This window comes from Dipodomys ordii, unplaced genomic scaffold (genome assembly GCF_000151885.1).
Source record: "Dipodomys ordii isolate 6190 unplaced genomic scaffold, Dord_2.0 Scaffold31, whole genome shotgun sequence".
Classification (NCBI taxonomy): Eukaryota; Metazoa; Chordata; class Mammalia; order Rodentia; family Heteromyidae; genus Dipodomys; species Dipodomys ordii.
This window is the reverse complement of record NW_012267247.1, coordinates 10,913,265-10,935,219: the sequence shown is the minus strand read 5'-3', so window position 1 is coordinate 10,935,219 and position 21,955 is coordinate 10,913,265. Positions and strand designations below refer to the sequence as shown.

The following is a 21,955-nucleotide window of genomic DNA, read 5'->3' as shown; positions in this document are numbered from 1 at the left end:
GCTGGAAAGTATCGGTAAGAAGTTCCTGGCTACTCCCAATAAAAAACAAGACAGTATTCAAAAGATAATGAAAACAGGGCTGAGACTCTGGCTCAAGTGGTAGAATGCCTTTTTAGCAAGTGTAAGTCACTGAATTTGAACCCCAGTACTACTGAAATAAAACAGTTTGGCAATTTCTTAATGTTAAACAGTTGTGTTTGTGTACTAGTACCAGACTTCAACTCAGGACCTCATATTCTCAGCTTTCCTACTCATAATTGGCACTCTACCACATGGGTTATGCTTCTAGTCCAACATTTTGGCAGTTAGTTGGAAATAGAATCTCAGACTTTTCTGCCTGGGCTGGCTTTAAAACATCAGTCTTTCAGGTCTCACCCTCCTCTAAGTAGCCAGGATTAAAAGAGTAAGCTACCAGCACCTGGCTCAGAAATGTTTTGAAGTTCTTTTTTTCATGGGCTGGTGATGTTCCACAGAGAAACCTCTTACCAGTCTCTTGTCTTTTAAATTAAAGCTAGGCCACCAGTTATCCAGGAGCCAGTGTGACAAGGCTAGAAGGGACTTAGGATTCTTCATTATTTTAAACCCCTCCTTGAATCCTCTTGTCAGTACAATATTGTGCCTTCAGGCATGTCTAGTTTTCTTTAGCCCAGAGATACTTCGTTTTATTTTATTCAGAGAAGCAATCAGATTTTTTTTATTGAAGTTGAGCTTTAAAGATAGTCACTGGCTGATTAGATGTACAACAGTCACTGAGAACTGCTTCTAAAATGAGCTTTTAACAAGTGGTGTTTTCACTTTTTTACTTCCCTTCCCTTTACCAGAGGTATCAATGCTACCTCCTCTTCTCTCTCTCATGTTCTTTTTGCTGTTGTTGGTGGTGGTGGTGGTGGTTGTGGGGCTTGAACTCTAGATCTGGGCACTGTCCCTGTACTGTTCACTTCAAGGTTAGTGCTCTACCACTTGAGCCACAGAGCCACTTCCGGCTTTCTTACGGACTTTCCTGCCCAGGTTGGCAGGATCTCAGTCTCCTGAGTAGCTAGGATTACAGGCATGACCCACCAGTGCCTAGCTTCTTCCCTCTTTTTTAATCATGTATTTATAGAGGTTGTGGTGATAGTGGTGGTTTTTAAAGTACTGGGTTTAGAAGGAACAAATTAATTGTGTGTGATCAAACTACCATCTTTTCTTGGAGGTCAGACATCTATTCATTGTTACTAGAATTCTGACCTTGTGAAATCTAATATTCTGTTTCTCTGTAGCTTCACAAACTAGTTCTGATCTTACCTTTGAGAGCCACATAAAGCACCTTCTTCAAGCCAAATGTCCTTAGTTCCTTCTAGTTTTATTTCTTCTTGGTTTATTCATAAAGACTTAATATGATTGGAGAATTTCTGCTTATATCCTTAAACTACTCCTGCGTTATTTACGTTACACAGAAAGTTTGAATCAGGAAAAATGTCTTTATGAATCCTTTATTTTAACTTTTTTTTTTTTTTTTGTCAGCCATGGGGCCTGAACTCTGGTCCTGGGTGCTGTCCCTAAGCTCTTCAGCTCAAGACTAGCACTCTACCACTTGAACCACAGCGCCGCTTCCATCTTTTTCTGCTTATGTGGGCCTCATGCATGTGAGGCAAGCCCTCTACACTGAGCCACCTTCCTAGCCTTATTTTAACTTTTTTATTGTTATTATAAAGTTGATGTACAAAGGAGTTATAGTTACATAATGACTCTTTATAAAAATTATTTTTTATGTTTATATGGTACCAGGGAATCGAACCCAGGGCCTTATGCATGCTAGGCAAACACTCTACCACTAAGCCACATTCCTTGTTGGATGAATCCTTTAAGAAAAAACTGTGGTGTGGAAGCACAAAACCAAATCCTTAATCATGCTATGTGAACCATACTCCTCACCCAAAAACTATGTTTGATAACATCCATACAACTTTGACCAAAGACTATGTTTGATGACATCCATATACAACTTTGGGTAGATTGTAGTTGCTTAGGTCCAGTATTACCCTTTCCCTGCTAGCTGTCTCACCTTTTTTTGGGGAATTATCATTACAGATTTTGTATGAACTTTTTTCACTGAGCTTATTTAAACAAAAGCTCTGTGTACTGTTGCAAACTATCTTCTTTTCTGTATAAGTGTAATTGTGTTTGTCTATATTTATCTTCTGGCTCAGTTGAACCTAAAATAGTAAAGAACAAGCTAAAGGTGTATAAAAAAGTGTGAAGTAATTATTTTTGTGATTCCTCATGTTCATTTCATTACTAAATATTTTGACAATAAAATGTTCAGCCAAGCGCTTGTGGCTTGTGCCTGTAATCCTAGCTACTCAGGTTAAGAACCAAAGATCAGAACAAAAAAGTCCATGAGATTCTTATCTCCAATTACCAAAAAGTCGGAAGTGGAGCTGCCACCCAAGTAGTAGAATGCTAGCCTTGAGCAAAAAAGCATAGAGATAGCACCTAGGCCCTGAGTTCAAGCCCCAAGACCACGGCAAAAAAGAAAAATGAAAGAAAATATTCTTTATAAACCATTTTGGAAAACACATATTTAAAATTCAGGCTTTTTGTTTTGACTTGTATGTTCAGATTTCTTTATCAGGTACTTTGCATTTTTAAGTTATATTTTGTTTTTTGAGTTTGCTTGGCTTATGTTTGGCTTAACAGGGCATCTGTCCTGCCTATACTTTAGGAATCACAATGAGTGAGTGAGTGAGTGAGTGAGTGAGTGGTGCTGAGATTTGAACCAAGGCTTCCTGAATGGTAAGCTGGTTCTCTTCTGATAAGTTACACATCCAGTCCTTGAGTCCATTTTTAGGTAAGATATGTGACTTTCTACAAGTGGCTTTTCTTCTTCAGTGCCTTATTTTCTCATTAGTAAATAGAGAGACTGAACATAAAAACTAAAAAAAAAAAAAACCTTCTAATTCTCATACAGTAATTTTGTATGAGCAGTCTTAAACCTATTCAAGATCATTCAGTCTCTTTAGCCCATATTAATCTCTGCTTTGAACCTCCAGCATTTAATTCGCCCATACAGTATACTTGAACTTACAGTGTGAATAGATACCGAATGTCATTACTGAATTGTTTAAGGAGCATGTCCCATCTCACAAATACTATGTTTGTTCCCTGGTGCTAAGTAAAGGGAAAGACTCCGTGTCCTTAGCTTGATCTTACTAGCTACCAGATCAGAGATTTTTTACTCTTTGTAAAGAGTACTGTACTGATAATTTACCTTACCTTTTTCTTTTTTTTTCAGCTATGACTCAAGACAACACATAAGGAAATCTGCTTTTGAAAAGAGAACTTTCTCCTTTGGTTGGAATCTTCAACACAGCCAATGAAAACAGAGCACTGTATTCGAGTTCACTGGTAGATCACTATTGGTTCCATGAAAGAATAGGAGACAATCCTAAATTTCCACCATAATGCAGAGTAACATATAGACACAAATGATGCACATGATATTCACACAGTGAGTCACAAAAATACAAAGTGGTATTGTTGACATTATTAGAAATTTAATAGTTTTCCAGTGGCCAGTAGTCCACTTAGGATAGAGTTACCCACTGGGACAGGGACCACATCTTGTGAGAGGTAGATAAACACCAAGCTGGTATTTGATGCAAATTCTTGTAGCAGGAATCCTTTCCTGGCAGTAGCAGAAAATACATGGCAGAGGTGCTTGCTTTGTCTCCTAAAATAACCATTTCAGTTCTACCCACAAAAAGCCAGCCAGCTCCAAGTGGCAGTATGGGGCCAGCAGCTTAGAAAAAGGTAAGGATTCTTATGTAGTGTACTGCACAGAGGCACATATTTAGAAGGAAACTGACAAGGCACAAGTCAAGCTTCAGTGACGTTATCCTTCTCTTTGGAGGCAGTATGCAATTTTGACATTATACTTGCTTCTGAGATGCAGTATCATTACAGTCTCTCCCCTGCTAACAAAAAGGGCAAAATTTGTTTGAGCATTAGACTTGTTCCTCTGGAATTCTGCACTCCAGTTGCCGGGAAATGCAATGATCACTCCAGTTTTTCCTTGAACAAAATGGTTATTTCCAGATTGTACTTCAAAAAAAAAATAAGATAGGGAGAAAGGCCTCCCCCTTCTTTGCTATGAATGGGAAGTGTGCAGTTGGTCATTTTCCTTTCTGTCTTCATGACAGTATGGGACACTTTCTCTCCTTCTGCTTAGTTGGCTTTGCTTCAGAATTGCACAGCCATGGTCAGGGCCTTCTAGTTGGCAAGCACAGTCCACCAATCTTCTCTTAGGTGTTACTGCTTTTACTGAGACTTTACAAAAATAAAAATGAATATATATATATATATATAAGTATATAATTATCACCTCTGTCCTTGAGAAAGTCTTGAATGAATAGAGAATTTATTCCGTTGCAATATTGATTGTATACAGGCACACCGTTTTATCAACAGAAGAAACAAAAAGGCTGTGTATAAGTTTTTGGTACTATGTACCACCTCTGTTATTCTTCTAAAGTTGAAGTATTCATGTACTTAAACATTATTCTATTTAATTGTGTTTGATTTTAAATATATAAATATGAATTCTATTTAAGATGGTGTCAACTTTTTGCTTTCAGGGTATCTGTGGTTCTTTGGTTGAAATATATCGATCTTTCCTAATAATAACACTTGCTTTACAAAAACCCGGAACATGAGCCATTTAGCCTTGTGTTCAGAATGTAGGAATAGGACTGAGGTTTTTATTAGGTATGTATGTTGTGATTAGCTCATTTTGTTGTTTTAACAAAATATTTCTATCCATTTTACATTGTTTCACACTTCAAAAAGAAAGCAATATAAAAGTCAGAGAATAAAATGTGGTTTGGAGTAACTCTTGCGCCTCTGCATGTTTTAGAAAAACAATTTCTGTAAGATTTTAGACTTAACTAGTGCTTTTGGTTAAGGTAATTTCTAGTCATGTCTTTTGTGTACATTTTATGTTTCTAAGCTAAAGATCCCAGTAATTATAAACTTCTAGTAAGGGGAAAAATAGCAGACTTGAAATTCAGTTATTTCTTTTTGCCTCACCTGCTAAGAGTCATAGAAGCAGTGTGGCCTGAAATTATTAGCCATTTTTAATATTTGATCTAAAGTAGATCCTTGTACTTACATTAAAATTGGAATTGTATTCCCCTAACATTGAGCACTTACTGTATTCCAGGCTCTATGCAGTGTGTCCACAAAATATGATACCCTGGCAGGGTTTTATAGGCTGAAGTAACTAGTTGAACATTCTGTATCCTTATAATCATTGACATCAACACATATTATTTAAAAAGTAAAAATATTAGTGAGAAAACTAATATTTGTAACTTGATGTGTTTTCACTTCTGTCAAATATGATAAAAGTATAAATCAGATGTCAAACAAATCCAGTGAAGAGCAATAAAATAAGAAATCTTTTGTAACTTTTTTTTCTACTTGGGTTCCAATATTCAGTAGAGCTTTATGAAATGTAAGTGAGTGTTAGTGCTGGGCTTTTGACTCATTAAGTCATTCTGAATTTGTAGAATACAACTTTCTACTTTATAACTGTTGTGTTTAAATACTGAGAGCTAGGTACCTGAAACAACAGCTGGCATCTCTAATGACACTATTGGAAACCTGCCTGACTAAATCCCCACTGCTCAGGTGTGAAAGCCATGTTTGTGCACTATGACTTTTTCTCTCCCTTTCCCCCCAACATAGCAGTACTGATCCACCAAATCCTTTATGTTAAGAAGAGGTAACAGTCACCTTCTGTGACAGTGGCTTGGATGATAGCTTAGATGGGGTACTTAAAAGGCAGGAGCTGGCACCACATGGATAAGCCTGAGAGCAGCTGCCCTTGGTAACCCCGATGCCTTCTCTGGTTTCTGCTTTCTCCTTGCCTTGGACTCTAGTCAGTTCTCAGGTATGCTTAAAATAAATTTTGATTTTTTTTTTCTCCCAAATCAGCCTGAAGTTCATTTTTACTAATGTTACTGAAAGAACTTTGACTAAAGTACTATCAGACTGTCCTAATCCCTAATGCTTCTTTGTTCACTATATCTACAAAGTACTGCTGCATTGTGGACTGGAATTCTTTTTTTGGGGGGGCGGGTGGGGTCCGGTCATGAGGCCTGAACTCTGGGCCTGGGCGCTGTCCCTCAGCTCTTGCTCAAAGCTAGCGCTCTACCACTTGAGCCACAGCACCACTTCCGGCTTTGTTTCTTTTTGCTTATGTGGTGCTGGGGAATTGAACTCAGGGCCTCATGCATGCAAGGCAAGTGCTCTACCACTGAGCCACCTTCCTAGCCCAGAAGTGGAATTCTTTTTTTTTTTTTTTTGTCGGTCGTGGGGCTTGAACTCTGGGCCTGGGCGCTGTCCCTCAGCTCTTCAGCTCAAGGTGAGCGCTCTACCACTTGAGCTACAGCGCCACTTCCAGTTTTCTGGTGGTTTATTGGAGATAGGAGTCTCACGGTCTTTCCTGCCCGGGCTGGCTTTGAACCGCGATCCTCAGATCTCAGCCTCCTGAGTAGCTAGGATTACAGGCATGAGCCACCAGCGCCCGGCCAGAAGTGGAATTCTTTAGTAACCTTTCATTGGTCATCTTATGTGCTCACTCAAAGTGAAGTCCTAACCTAATGGAACTAAAAGATAGTAAGGAATTATTTAGGCTTCAGAAAGCTCCCTCACAACCCACTTGTTGTGGGATGGTCAATATTAGAATCCAGTCTTAAAACAAAACCCCTTCATGTTTTTCTATACCCTGCTGAAGAGTAAACATGATTCCTACTTTTAGCAATATAACAAACATAGAAATAGAAGGCAATTTGACTAATGAGTAACTAATAAAAGTTTAAAATGGGATAACAAAATCTGAAGCTGACAGCTTGCATGTATTGTGCTAATCTTTGGCCTTTGGCTAAAGTCATAAAAAAAGGGGAGTAAAGGTTAGTAAGTGGTTATAGCTTGGAAGTCCATGCTTGTAATCATACTCTGACGTTCTTTCCAAGTGAGCCCTGAGAAAGCCTCTCAGCTTGGGAGTGTTAGGAATGGCTCAGAATAGGGTGAGAGGTACTAAGGATTCTGGACTGGTAGGGGTGGCCACAGAGGGGACCATTGTAAGCAAAGGCCCCAAGGGTATTCATGTTCAAAAAGGTCTTTTGCCCATCTGCTTACCTGGCACAGAGGAAAGTAAATATCCTTGCAGCTGGGGAGGTGGCTCAGTGGTAGAGTGCTTGCCTTGCATGCCTGAGGCCCTGGGTTCGATTCCCCAGCACCACATAAGCAAAAAAGAAAAAAGCCGGAAGTGGCGCTGTGGCTTAAGTGGTAGAGCGCTAGCCTTGAGCTGAAGAGCTGAGGGACAGCGCCCAGGCCCAGAGTTCAGGCCCCACGACCGGACCCAAAAAAAAAAAAGAAAGAAAGAAAGTAAATATCCTTGCTCTAGTAATTTTATGCAAAAAAATATTTCATCAGTTTGTTGCTTTCAGACTACCTGCCCTCACACATTGAGATGCCAGAACTTACCTGCAGTCATTAAGCCTCTTGCATCCACCACCCACTGGCACTAGTAAGATACCTTAGGTTTCCCCTAGGTAGCATTTGTGAGTAACAGGGCAGGAGGGTTTTCTGGGGTCAGCAAGTCTGTAGTAATTGGCCAAAGAGGTGCTAGAAGGAGTGGGCCAGTCAGGTGCTGGTGTCTCACACCTATAATACTAGTTACTCAGGAGGCTGAAATCTAAAGGTTGCAGTTCAAAGCCAGCCCAGGCAAGAGAGTCCTTATCTCCTACTAACAACCAGAAAACTGGAAGTGGAGCTGTGGCTCAAAGTGGTAAGGCACTAACCTTGAGTGAAAACGCTTAGGAACAATGCCCAGGCCCTGAGTTTAAGCCCATAACTGATACCCTCCCACACCAAAAAAAAAGAAAGAAAGAAAAAAGAGTGAGCTAAAGTTCAGTTCTAAGAGGGCTATAATTTTTCGAGGAACAAATGAGAGAGATCAGGATTGTGATATGTGTGACACTTCCCTCAGCTTCAGCTTTCTAATTTCTGGATGTGTCTTCAGGCTCATCCCTAAATGATTGTAATCTATCCTCTGCCCATGTCATAGTATCACACATGCCATATAACTTGTCAAAGAATCTGTAGCAGCTGGGCATGATGCTATATGCCTATTATCCCAACATTCCAGAGGCTTAAGGCAGGGGAGTTATAAATTTGAGACCATCCAGTAAGTATCATAGTAAGATCATCATGATAAGTATCCATCCAGATGGGGCTATATAGTGAGATCCTGTCCAAAAACTAATAATTAAAAATGGGTTGACTGGGGTATAGGTCAGTAGTAGAGCAATGGATTCAGTCCCCAGCACCAGCAAATAAATTTATGCTGGTATTTTTTTTTAAGATTACCTTTTGAGCACATGATTTACCCTCCCAAAGTCCTGGAAATCATCAGGTTTGCACTAAGACCACAAGAATTGCAGCTTGGGTGGGGAGGGGGGCGGGTGGTGTGTGGCTAATGAGGCATAATTCTTGCATGAGAACCAATGACTGTATTGTTCAAAACTGGGAGTTTGGGCACTTAGGTATTGAACAGCGTGTCAGAATCTTTATGTCTGACCATCAAGGCTAGTCCCTCTGAACAGGGTAGTTAGTGCTAAGTAGTGCTCCAAGGATCAATCTCAGTTCCATGGCTCTGCAGAGCTTTGGGACATAATAATTATTGGAAAGTAGAAACACAAAGATAAGGTATTTTGTGCATGTGTATGATATTAAATCATGAACTTGGAAAACCTAGCTTAGTTATTAGGCTAATTCTGTGAATGATGATCTTGTGAGTTCTGCTTTAAGCATAATAGCTACCATAATTGATCACATCTCATCCTATGACAATCGTATAAGGCGAGTGCTTTTTTTTTTCTTTTTATAAATGAGACTGGGGTTTTAGTCATAAATGAATTTTCCCAGGATCACACAGCCTGGACTCAAACCTAGACATCGAGTGTTAACTCTTACTACTATGCCAGGCCACAAATAGTTGTTTCTCTTCATTCTTTCATCTTACCATCAATATAGCAGGTGTCAAAAACTTAAGGAAAACTTTGGGTTATGTGGCTTTAAAATGGAAAATATTCAATCCATTACCTTAAAGCAGAAATTCATAACTAGTCAGAGTGATGTATCCCTGTTGTAAAGCCAGTACTCGGAGGCTAAGGCAGGAAGATCATGAGTTCAAGACCAGTCTATCCTACATAGCAAAACCCTGTCTCAAAACAAAACAAAAAAATAGTTCTTAAACTTTGGCCTTGTCTGAATCCACTGGAAGACTTGTTTACACACACACACACACACGTTGCTGAGCCTAACCTCCAGTTTCTGTAGGTCTGAGATAGAACCTAACAATTTATGTTCCTAACATTTCTATACACATTGCAGCTTTGAAAGACCACACTTTGCCTTAAAGTCTTTCCTGCAACTTGAGAAATGAACATTTTCATTCCCACTTATTGAAAATGCCAGCTACAAATAAAAACAACAACAAAAGGTAAATTTGAGACTTTGTTAGTACTAGGTGTTTATTAGGTCTGAAAAAAATCCAAACACTAGGTAAATTTCTGTCTTTGGGAGCCCAGGCAGATCTGAGACCATGAGGGTCAGTGTTTCTGGAGTGAGACTTAGAAGAGGCTAAGATTAGTTCAAAGTCTATAATTGTCAGTTTCCTAGTTTCAATCCCCTTGCTAGACACTGGGTCCCAATAGAGTCAAAACCATACTCAGGGTCCTATGGAATCTTTTGCACAAATCCTGTCTATTTCCTTCCTTCCTTCCTTTGATGCCAGCTGCCCCCTAAGGTCTTGACCTGTCTTTCCTTATTGATCTTTCTGAGTCCCTCCCAGAGAACACCAGTACCTTAGTCTTTTCTCTTCTTTTCATCTTTTTCTATCTGATTCTTACAGTAGCACACATTTCAAAGGAACCTGTGCTATGCTTGTCCTAGTTGCTAGGAATATACTGGTGCTCAGGGCTGACAACTCAGTATGATAAATGCTGAGTAAGGAAAGTTGTTGGAAGTGATTTAGTTATATTTCCCCTCCTCTCTTGTGACTCACAATCTAACTGTCTCAATCTCTCTCCAGGGCCTGTCCATTCTATATGGCCTTTTTCCCTCTAGACACAATTTCCTCACAGTCCTGGCATATGTAATAGTAGCCACTCCCAAACCCCTAACTATTCTGAGACTCACATCACTATTGCCCATGAGCACCTGTCCCTGGCTAGGGCCACTTCTACGGCCTTGCCTGACCTCATTCAAACCACCATCGGGGCTGGAAAGGTGGCTCAGTGGTAGAGTGCTTACCTTGCATGCATGAAGCCCTGGGTTCAATTCCTCAGCACCACATATGCAGAAAAAGCTGGAAGTGGCACTGTGGCTTAAGTGGTAGAGCACTATCTTTGAGTTGAATTGCTCAGAGACAGTGCCTAGGCCCAGAGTTCAGGACCCACAACAACAACAACAAACCTTTACCACTGGGGAAAGGTCCCGTATTTCTTCAATCTACTCAGCTCTGGCTCTCTTCCACCAAGTTCTTCATGATTTATTCTGCCTCCAACCCTAGGGTGTGTGTGTCTGTCTGTCTGTCAGACCTGAGGCTTGAACTCAGGGCCAGGGCATTGTTCCTGAGCTGCTTTTGCTCAAGACTAGTGCTCTACCACTTGAGCTACAGCTTTATTGGTAATTTATTGAAGATAAAGAGTCTCATGGACTTTCCTTGCCTGGACTGCCTTCAAGCTGAAATCCTCAGCTCTCAGCCTGCTGAGTAGCTAGGATTAAGGCCTGAGTCACTGGCACCCAACTCTGAGCTCCTTTTGCTGTTTTACCCTTTATCTCCCCCATAACCAATTCGTCAATTTTATTTGATTGGTCATAGCGCTTGAACTCAGGGTTTGGGCACTGTCTCCCTGAGCTCTTGCTCAAGGTTAGCACTCTATAACTGAACCTTAGCTTTATTTCCTGTTTTCTGAGGTAAGAGTCACAGACTTTCCTGCCTGAGCTGGTTTTAAACTGTGATCCTCAGATTTCAGCCTCCTGAATAGCTAGGATTATAGGCATAAGCCATCAGTGCACAGCCCAACTTGTCATTTCTTGCAGCTGTTCTACCTCTGGCTACTCCGTGCATCTTGGCCCACACTCAAGCAAGGCAAACTTTGTATAGTTACAGGTTCCTACTATTGGAATGGGTTAAAAGAAGGGAAGAAGACTTAGTCATTATTTCAGGAAGATACTCCCTCACTACAAGAGTTAGGTTTTGTAAACCAGCCTTTCAAAGATCTGTTTCAAAAGCAATAAGCATGTGGTTCTACTGTGAAGACAACAACCATACACCCATTTGCTTTATTGGGGTGGAGGTGTGTATAGAGAACAGTCCAACTTGGATCAAATTTTGTGTGAGAGTATCAGACATGTATTTTGAAGTTTTGTTTTGGGGGCCTTTTTTGTAATAAGTTAGATGCAAGCAAAGACGGTAACATTTCAAGAAAGTGACTAAATATCATGAAGACATTGACATGCAAGATGCTTGTAGAGAATTTGAATAAAATTGTTACTTGAAATGGGAAAAAGCAATATTTTGTATTACTGTACTGTATATACTGTAATTGGAAAATGAGCATGTATAACTAAATAAATTAGATATTATAAGTAGATATCTGACTATTTGATGGACATTTCGAAAGTCTAAATTCTCAGATTGAAACTTTAAGTTTATTTTTGTTGGGTGCTAGTGGCTCACTCCTAGGAGGCTAAGATCTGAGGAACATGATTTGAAGCTAGCTTGGGCAAAAAGTCCATGAGACTCTTTTCTCCAGTTAACCACCAAAAAACCAGAAGTGGATCTGTTGATCAAGTTATAGCATGGCATTCTTGAGTGAAAATTAGCCTTTTGAGACAGTGCCTCAGTGTTGCCCAAGCTGACCTTGTATCCTAGGCTCAAATGTTCCTCCAGCCTAAGCCTTCCAAATAGTGGGAACCACAATCATGCATTACCACTCATAAAAAATTGTTTTAGTTTGGAAAATAAGAATTTGCCATAAATAAGGGATTACATATATGTTTAATGAACTCCCTGTTGTATCTTGAATAGTCCAGATTTCTTAATTAGCATTAGAGATCCTAACAGATCTAGTCTCTAAGACCTCGAACTACATATCTTGTTTTTAGTTTTCAGAGCCACTGACTTTGCTTAAACAATGTTCACAATTTAAACTGTCTTCCTATCACCAAGTATTATGGTACACTCCTGTAACACTAGTATTCAGTAGGCTGAGGCAGAATATTGGTGAGTTTCAGGCCAACCTAGGCTACATAAACATTTGTCTAAAAAAGACCTTCCTTTACACCTCTGTCTAAAGTTCACATCTATGAAGAAATTTTACTTCCTCTTCCTTCTCCCCAAACCTTTACCTGTGCTCATTTTGGCTAAGTCACCATTTGTTGTCCTCACTGTCCAGTTTGGGATCATTGTGAATTGGTTCAGGGCCTAGATCTACCAGATGAGATTGAGCTCTTCCCAGAAAAGACATGGGTTTGACCTCAGGGAACTTGAACCTGGGATGTGCTAGTGGAGGAAAGGTCGTTTAAGTGAAGAAAGCTCAGCTAATGGCCTTCCTGGGCTCCCTGCCTGGTTCCAAACTACTCAAGTCTTCCTTCTGTTCTTCAAAGGAAGCTAATATTAAGATGTCCCTATGTTGGGCTAGTCACCTCATTTGTGAGTTGTTCAAGTGTCCCTGAGACCCTTTCTAGAGGTCTGTAAGGCCAAAACTGATATGAATTTATGCAGTAGTGAAGCAGAAGTGGTAGTTGGTTGAAATTGCTGAATGTAGACAGTGCAGCTAACTACCATCTTCCTCACCATGTTCATCAGGGGAAAAAAATCTTCCCATAAGAAAGTCCTTGGTGCAGCAGTAACAATGACTAGTTTTGTGAAATCAGCCCTTGAGTACATGGTTTTTAAGTGTGTGGCAGTGGGAAGGCACATAAAGCATGCTGAAGCATGTCATGTGCAGAAGAGCACTTGCACCCTGACTTCACCATTTTCACAGAATGTATCTACTTAAAAGAACAGCTGAGGGGCTGGGAAGGTGGCTCAGTGGTAGAGCACTTGCCTTGCATGCATGAGGCCCTGGGTTCAATTCCTCAGCACCACATAAGCAGAAAGAAAAAAAGCCGGAAGTGGCGCTGTGGCTCAAGTGGTAGAGCGCTAGCCTTGAGCTGAAGAGCTGAGGGACAGCGCTCAGGCCCAGAGTTCAGGCCCCACGACTGGACCTCCCCGCAAAAAAAATTACAAATTTAGGCTGATTCTTGCACAATATTAAAGCTGCTCCTTGCTGTTCCCAGTTTTGCATTGTATCAGAAGTTGCTTGGCTGAAATTTGTTATTTTTTTCAGATTTATTTTTATGATATACAAAGATTTTACTTCTATTTCTTAAACATTTTAAGAAACCTAAACTTTGTTATCCCTTACCCTTATGTGCTTATTTTTCATATTTTGTTGCAATTTTTGCAAGAATAGGTATCAAAACACTGCATCCTAAGTAATCCCAGGAATTTCAAAGCATCAGCAATGTGACAGAGTAGAAACAATAGGACCAAAGTAGCAGGAGCAGTGATGTGATTTGAAGATAATAATAAGCTGACAATTTTCCTAAATCTCTGAATGTTCCCCTGACAAACAGAACAGTTCTCACACTGACTTCCTTGGAGGCCCTTTACCATCAGGATATCTACCACATCAGGCTCAGCAATGCATGAGTTTACATTAGAATTAATTTTATCTCACACTACAGTAACCAGTTGGCTGTTTTCTATTTATACACACACACATATAAAGTTAGCAAACTAAGGACAATGAAAATGAATGTAGTTCACAATATCAGAGGCAGACTAGACTGCCTCCTTTTTGTCTACTCCAGAATAAGGGCCAAATGTCAAACACTTCTAGGGTTTCTGTTCAGTCCTTTTTTCTACAATATTGTCTCCTCCCTCCAGCCTTTCCCAGGTGTAGATGAGTATTCATTCCCAACACCTTATCAGGGTTGAGCTGATCAGAGTCCCTTAAGAATTTATAGTTTTGAGACAATTGGTTATCAATGTTTATATTTCACCCATGAAGGAGATCCATGGCAAGAGAGTTTCAATGAGGCAGACACGCATGGGAAGCAGTCCTCTTTGGATCTTGGTTCTATTGGTAGTTTCTTTGGAGTCCTTATGTGGAAACTCTGAGAAGCACACCTGTACCTTATCTCCATTATTTACTTTTTACTTGATCTTATTTGATGTTATTTGCTATGCACATAGACCTAAATAAACATTCCCTTAGGAAAGCTTCACCTACCCCCACCATTACTTTTACATAATGAACCTCAAGGTCAAAAGTCCTTAACTGTGCAAGTTGCAGGTGCTTGGACTGTGAATACCAGGCATAAGATAAGATGTATATCCAGGGGCTGGGAAGGTGGCTCAGTGTAGAGCACTTGCCTTGCATGCATGAGGCCCTGGGTTCAATTCCTCAGCACCACATAAGCAGAAAAAGCTAGAAATGGTGCTGTGGCTCAAGTGGTAGAGCACTAGCCTTGAGCTAAAGAGCTGAGGGACAGTGCCCAGGCCCAGAGTTCAGGCACCATGACTGGAAAAAAAAAAAAAAAGACCAGCTGTTCAGACTTGATATTTAAAAGTATTTTCTTGAAAATGAATAAAAGCTTGTCACATTGAGGGAAACAATGCTGACATTACAGAATCTGAGCTTTCCAGCAAAAATTATGATTTTAGAGAACCAATATTCACCACTGAGAGTTCTGATGAGATCTGGTTAACAAATAGGATTTTGCAGTGTTGTATACTAAAATTTGTCAACATTTGGAAGATCTTCATAGCCAAGTGAACTAGTCTTTCCCAAATGACCAATGCATGATGTAAAAAAACACATGTAAGTAAAAGTCCTACTCAAAGTGCAAGGTCCACCAGTAGATTCTGATAGAGTATGAAAAGTTCACTGATACAGTACAATACATTGGAACTATTGAGATGCAGCTACCTTTCAAATTTTGCTGTGCAATCAAAAACAGTCTATAATATCTGACCGTCCTGTACAATTACTCATCCCTTTCCAACCATATGTTTATGAGACCAGATTTTCTTCAACCAAAACAGCACATCAAAGCCAGTTGCTAGCCAGGCGCTGGTGGCTCACACCTGTAATCCTAGCTACTTAGGAGACTGAGATTGAGGATTACGGTTCAAAGCCAGCCAGGGCAGGAAAGTCCGTGAGACTCCAATAAACCACTAGAAAACTGCAAGTGGCACTGTGGCTCAAGCAGTAGAGTGGTCACCTTGAGCTGAAGAGTACAGGTACAGCATCCAGGCCCAGAGTTCAAGCCTCACAACCGACACACACACAAAAAGTCAGATGCTAATGGCTCACACATGTAATTCTACTTACTCAGGAGGCTGAGACCTGGAGGATGTCAGTTCAAAGCTAGACCAGGCAGAAAAGTCTAACTGACTCCGTCTCTAATTAACAAGCAAAATGCTAGGCACAAACACATAAATATATACACAGCACTTCACAACAGATTTAAGGCAAAAACAGTAACACTGCTGTCTTCCAGTTGGCCAGATGCTAGAAATTTGCAAAAACATAAACTAATGCCGCTTTCTTACTAAATCATTTTCGTATACAAATTGCTATACAATATGTAATTACAGTGGACTTATAGTATCTTTAAAAAATATTTTTAAATTCCATACTTTGTAATATGGTAAGCATGTCAGAAATCTTGAGAAGTTTGAAATAAGTTTGAAGACGGATTCAGCAAATAATAAAAATAATTGAAACTAAGAAATTATTAAAGAAAACTGAGAGATGATAAGCTATTAGAAAAAGAAAAAGTATCAATTCTAAGAATCTTAGGTTACCCAATTATATTAAAATGTTATTTATGACAAGAGTGAAAATTGTAAACTTTTAAATCCTTCCATTTATTAAATTCTGAACTCTGTCCAGATGACACTTCAGAAACCCCTTGGATGATCAAAAATCTATAAAAAATATGCCAACTAATTAAAATATTCCAATAATACATACTTTTGCTTATGTGGTGCTGAGGGCCTCATGTATGCAAGGCAAGGGCTCTACCACTGAGCCACCTTCCCAGCCCTACACTTACAATACTTTATAATATACTTTATAATAATAGATATTGAGTGTATTTTAGAAATATGACAGTATTACAATGATTAAGAGAAGGTCCAGAACTGCACATTATTTATGTTTAAGAGAATATGTATATATATATGTGTACATATATATGCATATATATATATTAATATATATTAGAGGGAGAAAGCCTTAGAAGTTTTGTAGGTCCCTATTTTTGTTGGAATTGTTGCTTGAGATTGAGTCTACAGCCTCAAGTTAAACACACTCTAGGGGCTGGGAAGATGGCTCAGTGGTAGAGTGCTTGCCTTGCATGCCTCTGAGGCCCTGGGTTCAATTCCTCAGCACCACAAGCAAAAAAAAAAAAAGAAGTGGCACTGTGGCTCAAGTGGTAGAGTGCTAGCCTTGAGCTGAAGAGCTGAGGGACAGTGCCCAGGCCCAGAGTTCAGGCCCCATGATCAGACCCAAAAGAAAAGGAAAAAGATTTGTTGACAGTGGCTTTTGCTTCTTCATTTTGAGGAAGTTCCTCCAACACCACAAGCTTCCTCCCTGAGAAGTGCATCATGTTTGTTGTGCATTATGTGGCTGACTTCAGGCAGCCACATCCAGGCCAGATCCCCCTAAAGGTTTGGGAGGTGGCTGAAGGCCCTGTGGTCAAGAGACTATTCACTTCCTCTTGAGTTGGGTGAAGATACCAGATCAGCAATTCTTAACTACAGTGGTAGGTGGAGAAAAGGGGAGGGGGTGGGAACTGTTTCTCTGTGTTGGCAATTGCGCAACTATAAATAAAGCCACATGATTACAGATTTCTCTAATAATATAACAAAAGCCACTGGGTCTGCATTAGGAAAGAAGTTTTGGAAATAAGATTATTCAGCTGTCTTTATAATAACAAACAAGCAAACAAAAAGTGTTCACCATGTCACTAAGTTCTCCTCATTTGCCAGGATAGTATTTTTAATTGGTTTGTTAAACCAGGACCACAGACTACTCCTCAAAGTAGTTTCCTGTCATGGGCTGGGAAGGTGGCTCAGTGGTAGAGCTCTTGCTTTGCGTGCTCAAGGCCCTGGGTTCCATTCCTCAGCACCACATAAGCAAAAAGAAAAAAGCCGGAAGTAGCACTGTGGCTCAAGTGGTAGAGCGGTAGCCTTGGGCTGAAGAGCTGAGGGACAGCGCCCAGGCCCAGAGTTCAGGCCCCACGACCGGACCCAAAAAAAAAAAAGTAGTTTCCTGTCTTTGTTTCAATCCTTACTCTCAGATATTTAATTTTCCTTTCAGTTTATCTGATATATATCAGTAAATATAAAGTTTATCAAGGATGAATCTTTTCTTTCTCTTTTTTACTTTTCTTGTTTGTTGAGAAAGGATCTTGCTATGTATCTTAGGCTGGCCTCAAACTCAAGATCCTCTGGTATCAGCCTCCCAAGAACCTGGAATTACAGGCATTTACTACAGAGTTGTGCTAAAATTTGTCAAGGGAATATTTTAAATCATGTACTTGATTTACACCTTTGTTGCCCCATACAATGATAGTTGAATATAGTAGCTAAATGCCAAATTAAAACATCCAAAAATTCTCAAAATGTTTGATTGAAATGTTTGGCTTTCCTCCTAGCATCATACTAGCACCATCTGTACAAATCTACTCTTTTAGCACTGGGATCAACCCCAAGACCTTGCATATGTTCTACTACTGAGCTATGTTCCTAGCTCCCAATGCATTTTTTACCTGCATGTTTCTCAGTGAACCAATTTTTCTTGAGGAATGACAACTTTAATATATACTCTCAAGTGTTTTGATTAGTTCCACATACTTCGCAAGGCTTACTAAAAACAGTCTTCAGTCTTAACATTTGCATTTCAGTATGCTATTAAAAGTTTAGCCAGGGGCCAGTTGCTCATGCTTGTAATCCTAGCTACTCAGGAGGCTGAGATCTAAGGATCATGGTTCAAAGCCAGCCCGGGCAGGAAAGTCTGTGAAACTCTTATCTCCAATAAATCACCAGAAAACTGGAAGTGGCGCTGTAGCTCAAGTGGTAGAGCGCTAGTGTTGAGCTGAAGAGCTGAGGGACAGCACTCAGGCCCAGAGTTCAAGCCCCACTACCGACAAAAAAAAAGCGTTTATGTAAAATAATAGTCAAGATATTGGTTAATAGTGGAAAATTACAGCCTGACTTACAAGTTTTCCATGCTGCCTGGACTCTCTTGGAGGAAGGAAGTGTACGGCCCAGTTGAGGAAGCTGTCAGATCCTTCAGCACCTCCACAGTAGACAGCAGCCTCACATGCCTGACAGAAGGAATGAGGTAGGGCATATGGGCTCAATGTTGGTTAACTCTAATATTTTGCTCTAAAACTTTCTGCCATGGAGGCTCAGACTTGGTTACTATATCAGGTCCTGTATCATATATTACATTCTTCTATCTCTATCCAAACCTGTATCCATCTCCTTTCTTTCACCAGTGTTAACATTTCTCCTAATCACCAACCCAGGTCATTTTCTGTTTCCAAACAATTAAGCCTTGAGAACTGTTTGGCTATTTCAAAAGATCTTTATAAAAGGGAGCACAAATCTAGATTTTGATGATATGTATATATTGATCGGTCTTACTATTTGTTTGAAGTTCAAATAAAGGCATCATGCATAAATATGTTGTATTAAAATAATACAGTAGATTTCTCTTTAATTTTTTTTTGTCAGTTGTGGGGCTTGAACTCTAGGCTTGGACACTGTCCTTATGCTCTTCAGCTCAAGGCGAGTGCTCTACCACTTGAGCCACTGCACCACTTCAGGTTTTCTAGTGGTTTATTGGAGATAAGAGTCTCACAGACTTTCCTGCCCAGGCTGGCTTTGCCGTGATCCTCAGATCTCAGTCTCCTGAGTGGCTAGGATTATAGGCGTGAGCCACCAGTGCCCAGCTCTCTTTAATTTTTTGAACATTAAATTTTTTTTCATTTTCTTTATTGTCTTATGAATATTTTGTTTGTAAATTTTGTTATTTCAAATGTTTTATGAGAAACACTTTTGAGACATATCCCAGAAATATTTATTCTGAATTTTATTTATTTGTTTGTTTGTTTAGTTGGTGGTGGGGCTTAAACTCAGGACCTAAGCGTTGTTCCTGAGTTTTTTTTGCTCAGGCTAGCACTCTACCACTTTGAGCCACAGCTCCATTTGCCAATTTATGGGAGTTAATTGGTGATAAGAGTCCCACAGATGGGCTGGGAAGGTGGCTCACTGGTAGAGTGCTTGCCTCTTGTGCATGAGGCCCTGGGTTTGATTCCTCAGCACCACATAAGCAGAAAAAGCTGGAAGTGGCTTTGTGGCTCAAGTGTTAGAGTTCTAGCCTTAAGCTGAAGAGCTGAAGGACAGATAGAATTACCAAATTTTTGTTCATTTTAGTTTGGTTCTTGGTGCTAAGAATTGCACGTGCAAAGCACACACTCTACTATCCAACATTTGTTCATTTTATAAAATACAAATTTAGGGGCTGGGAAGTTGGCTCAGTGGTAGAGCGCTTGCCTTGCATGCATGAGGCCCTGGGTTTGATTCCTCAGCACCACATAAGCAAAAAGAAAAAAAGCCGGAAGTGGCGCTGTGGCTCAAGTGGTAGAGCGCTAGCCTTGAGCTGAAGAGCTGAGGGACAGAGCCCAGGCCTAGAGTTCAGGCTCCACAACCGGACCCAAAAAAAAAAAAAAAAAGATGTATATCCACATTAAGGGTTCAGAGTGGTTTTTTAACACCTTTGTAACTTTCTAGTCATGAATCTAATTTTAGAGCTGGGAAAGTGGCTTAGTGGTGGAGTGCTTGCATAGCATGCATGATTCCTCAGTATCACATAAACAAAAGGCCAGAAGTGGTGCCATGGCTCAAGTGGTAGAGTGCTAGCCTTGAGCAAAAGAAGCTCAGGGATAGTGCCAAGCCCTGAGTTCAAGCCCTAGAACTGGCAAATAATGATGATGATGATGATGATGATGATGATTGATGAAAGGGCTGGGAATGTGGCTCAGTGGTAGAGTGCTTGTCTAGCATGCATGAAGCCCTGGGTTCAATTCCTCAGAACCAATATACAGAAAAAGTCAGAAGTGGCACTGTGACTCAAGTTGTAGAGTGCTAGCCTTGAGCCAAAGAAGCTCAAGGACAGTGCCCAGGCCCTGAGTTCAAGCCCCAGGACTGGCAAAACAAAACAATCTAACTTCAGTGGTATTATTTATATCTAAATAAGTAGTACTAAGGGTTGAGCTCAGGACCTTATACTTGCTAGGCAAGTACTCATTCCTTTGAGCCACTCCTCTCCTGCCCTTTTTGCTTAGATTATTATTTTTAGATAGGCTCTGGTGTTTTTGCCCAGGATTGACCTGGACTGTGATCCTCCTCCCTTCATCCTGCCATGTAGTTGGAACCATAGGCATATAAACTCAGGCTTAGCTTATTGGAATCCTGGGGTTGGCTTCTACCTATGATCGTCTCAATCTACACTTCTGGAATAACTTGAATTATAGACCTGAGCCATTGTTCCTGGCCCTTGACATTAATTACAAATACTATACTTCAAAATATGTGGAAATATGGAAGGTTTGCTCCCCAACTGATAGATCTAATCACCTCTCAGTGATAATGTAATCTCACTGAGAGGTGATTAGATTATGAGGAATCTGACCTAATCAATAAATGAATCCACTGATGAATTCAAAATTTTATGGCTCCCTTGGGAGGTAGAAATTAGGAGATGGAATCTGGTCACCCTTTGATTGCCTTTGAAGGATAATCTTGTTCCTAGTCCCTTTCCATTGTTTTCTCCACTTTCTGACTACCAAGAGTTGAGCAGCTTGGCTCCCTTGGAACCCTAGAAACAATGGAGCCAGCTGACCATAACCTCTGAATCCATAATCCAAGCTAAATTCTTCTCCTTTGTTTATCTCAGGTATTGTATCTCAGCAATGACAGGCTCACTAACACGGAGTCTTGAGGTCTTCAGTAGGATTTAGAGTGGTTATGGATTATATCTCTGACAAAACATAGAGATGTATGCACAATGGGTGTTGGCTCAGTCAACAAGTTACACTTGTCTTCATCTGAAGGGCAAGATGACCAGCAGGCAGGTTTGGTGTTTGTCTGTGAGTATACCAACATCATCGGAGTGAGTACCTCAGCAAACAGACTCTGAAGCGAGCAGTTTCATGAGATCTTTGTGATGTTGGCTGCTGCCAAGCACTGTGGGATCAGCAGCCAGCTCCACTCCAGCTGTGTTGTCCCCTCTCCTGCTGATTCCCTACTGTCCAAAAATTTTACACTCACTGATTCTATACAGTTGAGTTTAGAAGCAGTGAAAGTTTCAAGGTATCTGTTAAATAAACCTCCTTTGGCAGGTATAGGCATAGAAAATGGAAATGGCTCTATTCACCTTAAAATGGACAGAGGACAGGGGGTTAATTGTCAGGGCACTGGACTCAGTTTGGGAAAGTGCTGCCTAATCAAAATAGCTTTGCTATCACTTTACCTACTGTTAATCAAGACTTAAATAGTACATGCTTTGTACATTCCAGAGAGGCTTCCTATTAATTTATTTAGAGTTCATTTAAGTCCTCTTAACAACCCAATGAGGTAGGGACTGTTTTTTTTTATTTATTTGTTTTTTGTTTTTTTAGAATTCAACTGGACTTTATTTGACACAGAATGCAATATCACTGCAGGAACAGCAAAATGAAAAGACAAAGGAGAAAAGACACTGTTCTAGCT

The 21,955-nt window shown here is 40.2% G+C and overlaps 1 protein-coding gene across 1 annotated transcript in view; it reads left to right on the top strand.

Annotated features, from left to right (window-relative positions):
* The window catches only part of Akap10 (A kinase (PRKA) anchor protein 10), a 67,655-nt gene extending 62,784 nt beyond the window's left edge, over positions 1 to 4,871 (top strand). Inside the window, exon 13 of the mRNA XM_013016346.1 lies at positions 3,275 to 4,871. Within this exon, the coding sequence (XP_012871800.1) occupies positions 3,275 to 3,280 (6 nt within the window). The 3' untranslated portion in view covers positions 3,281 to 4,871. The remainder of the gene's footprint in view (positions 1 to 3,274) is intronic.
* The last annotated feature ends 17,084 nt before the right edge of the window (positions 4,872 to 21,955 follow it).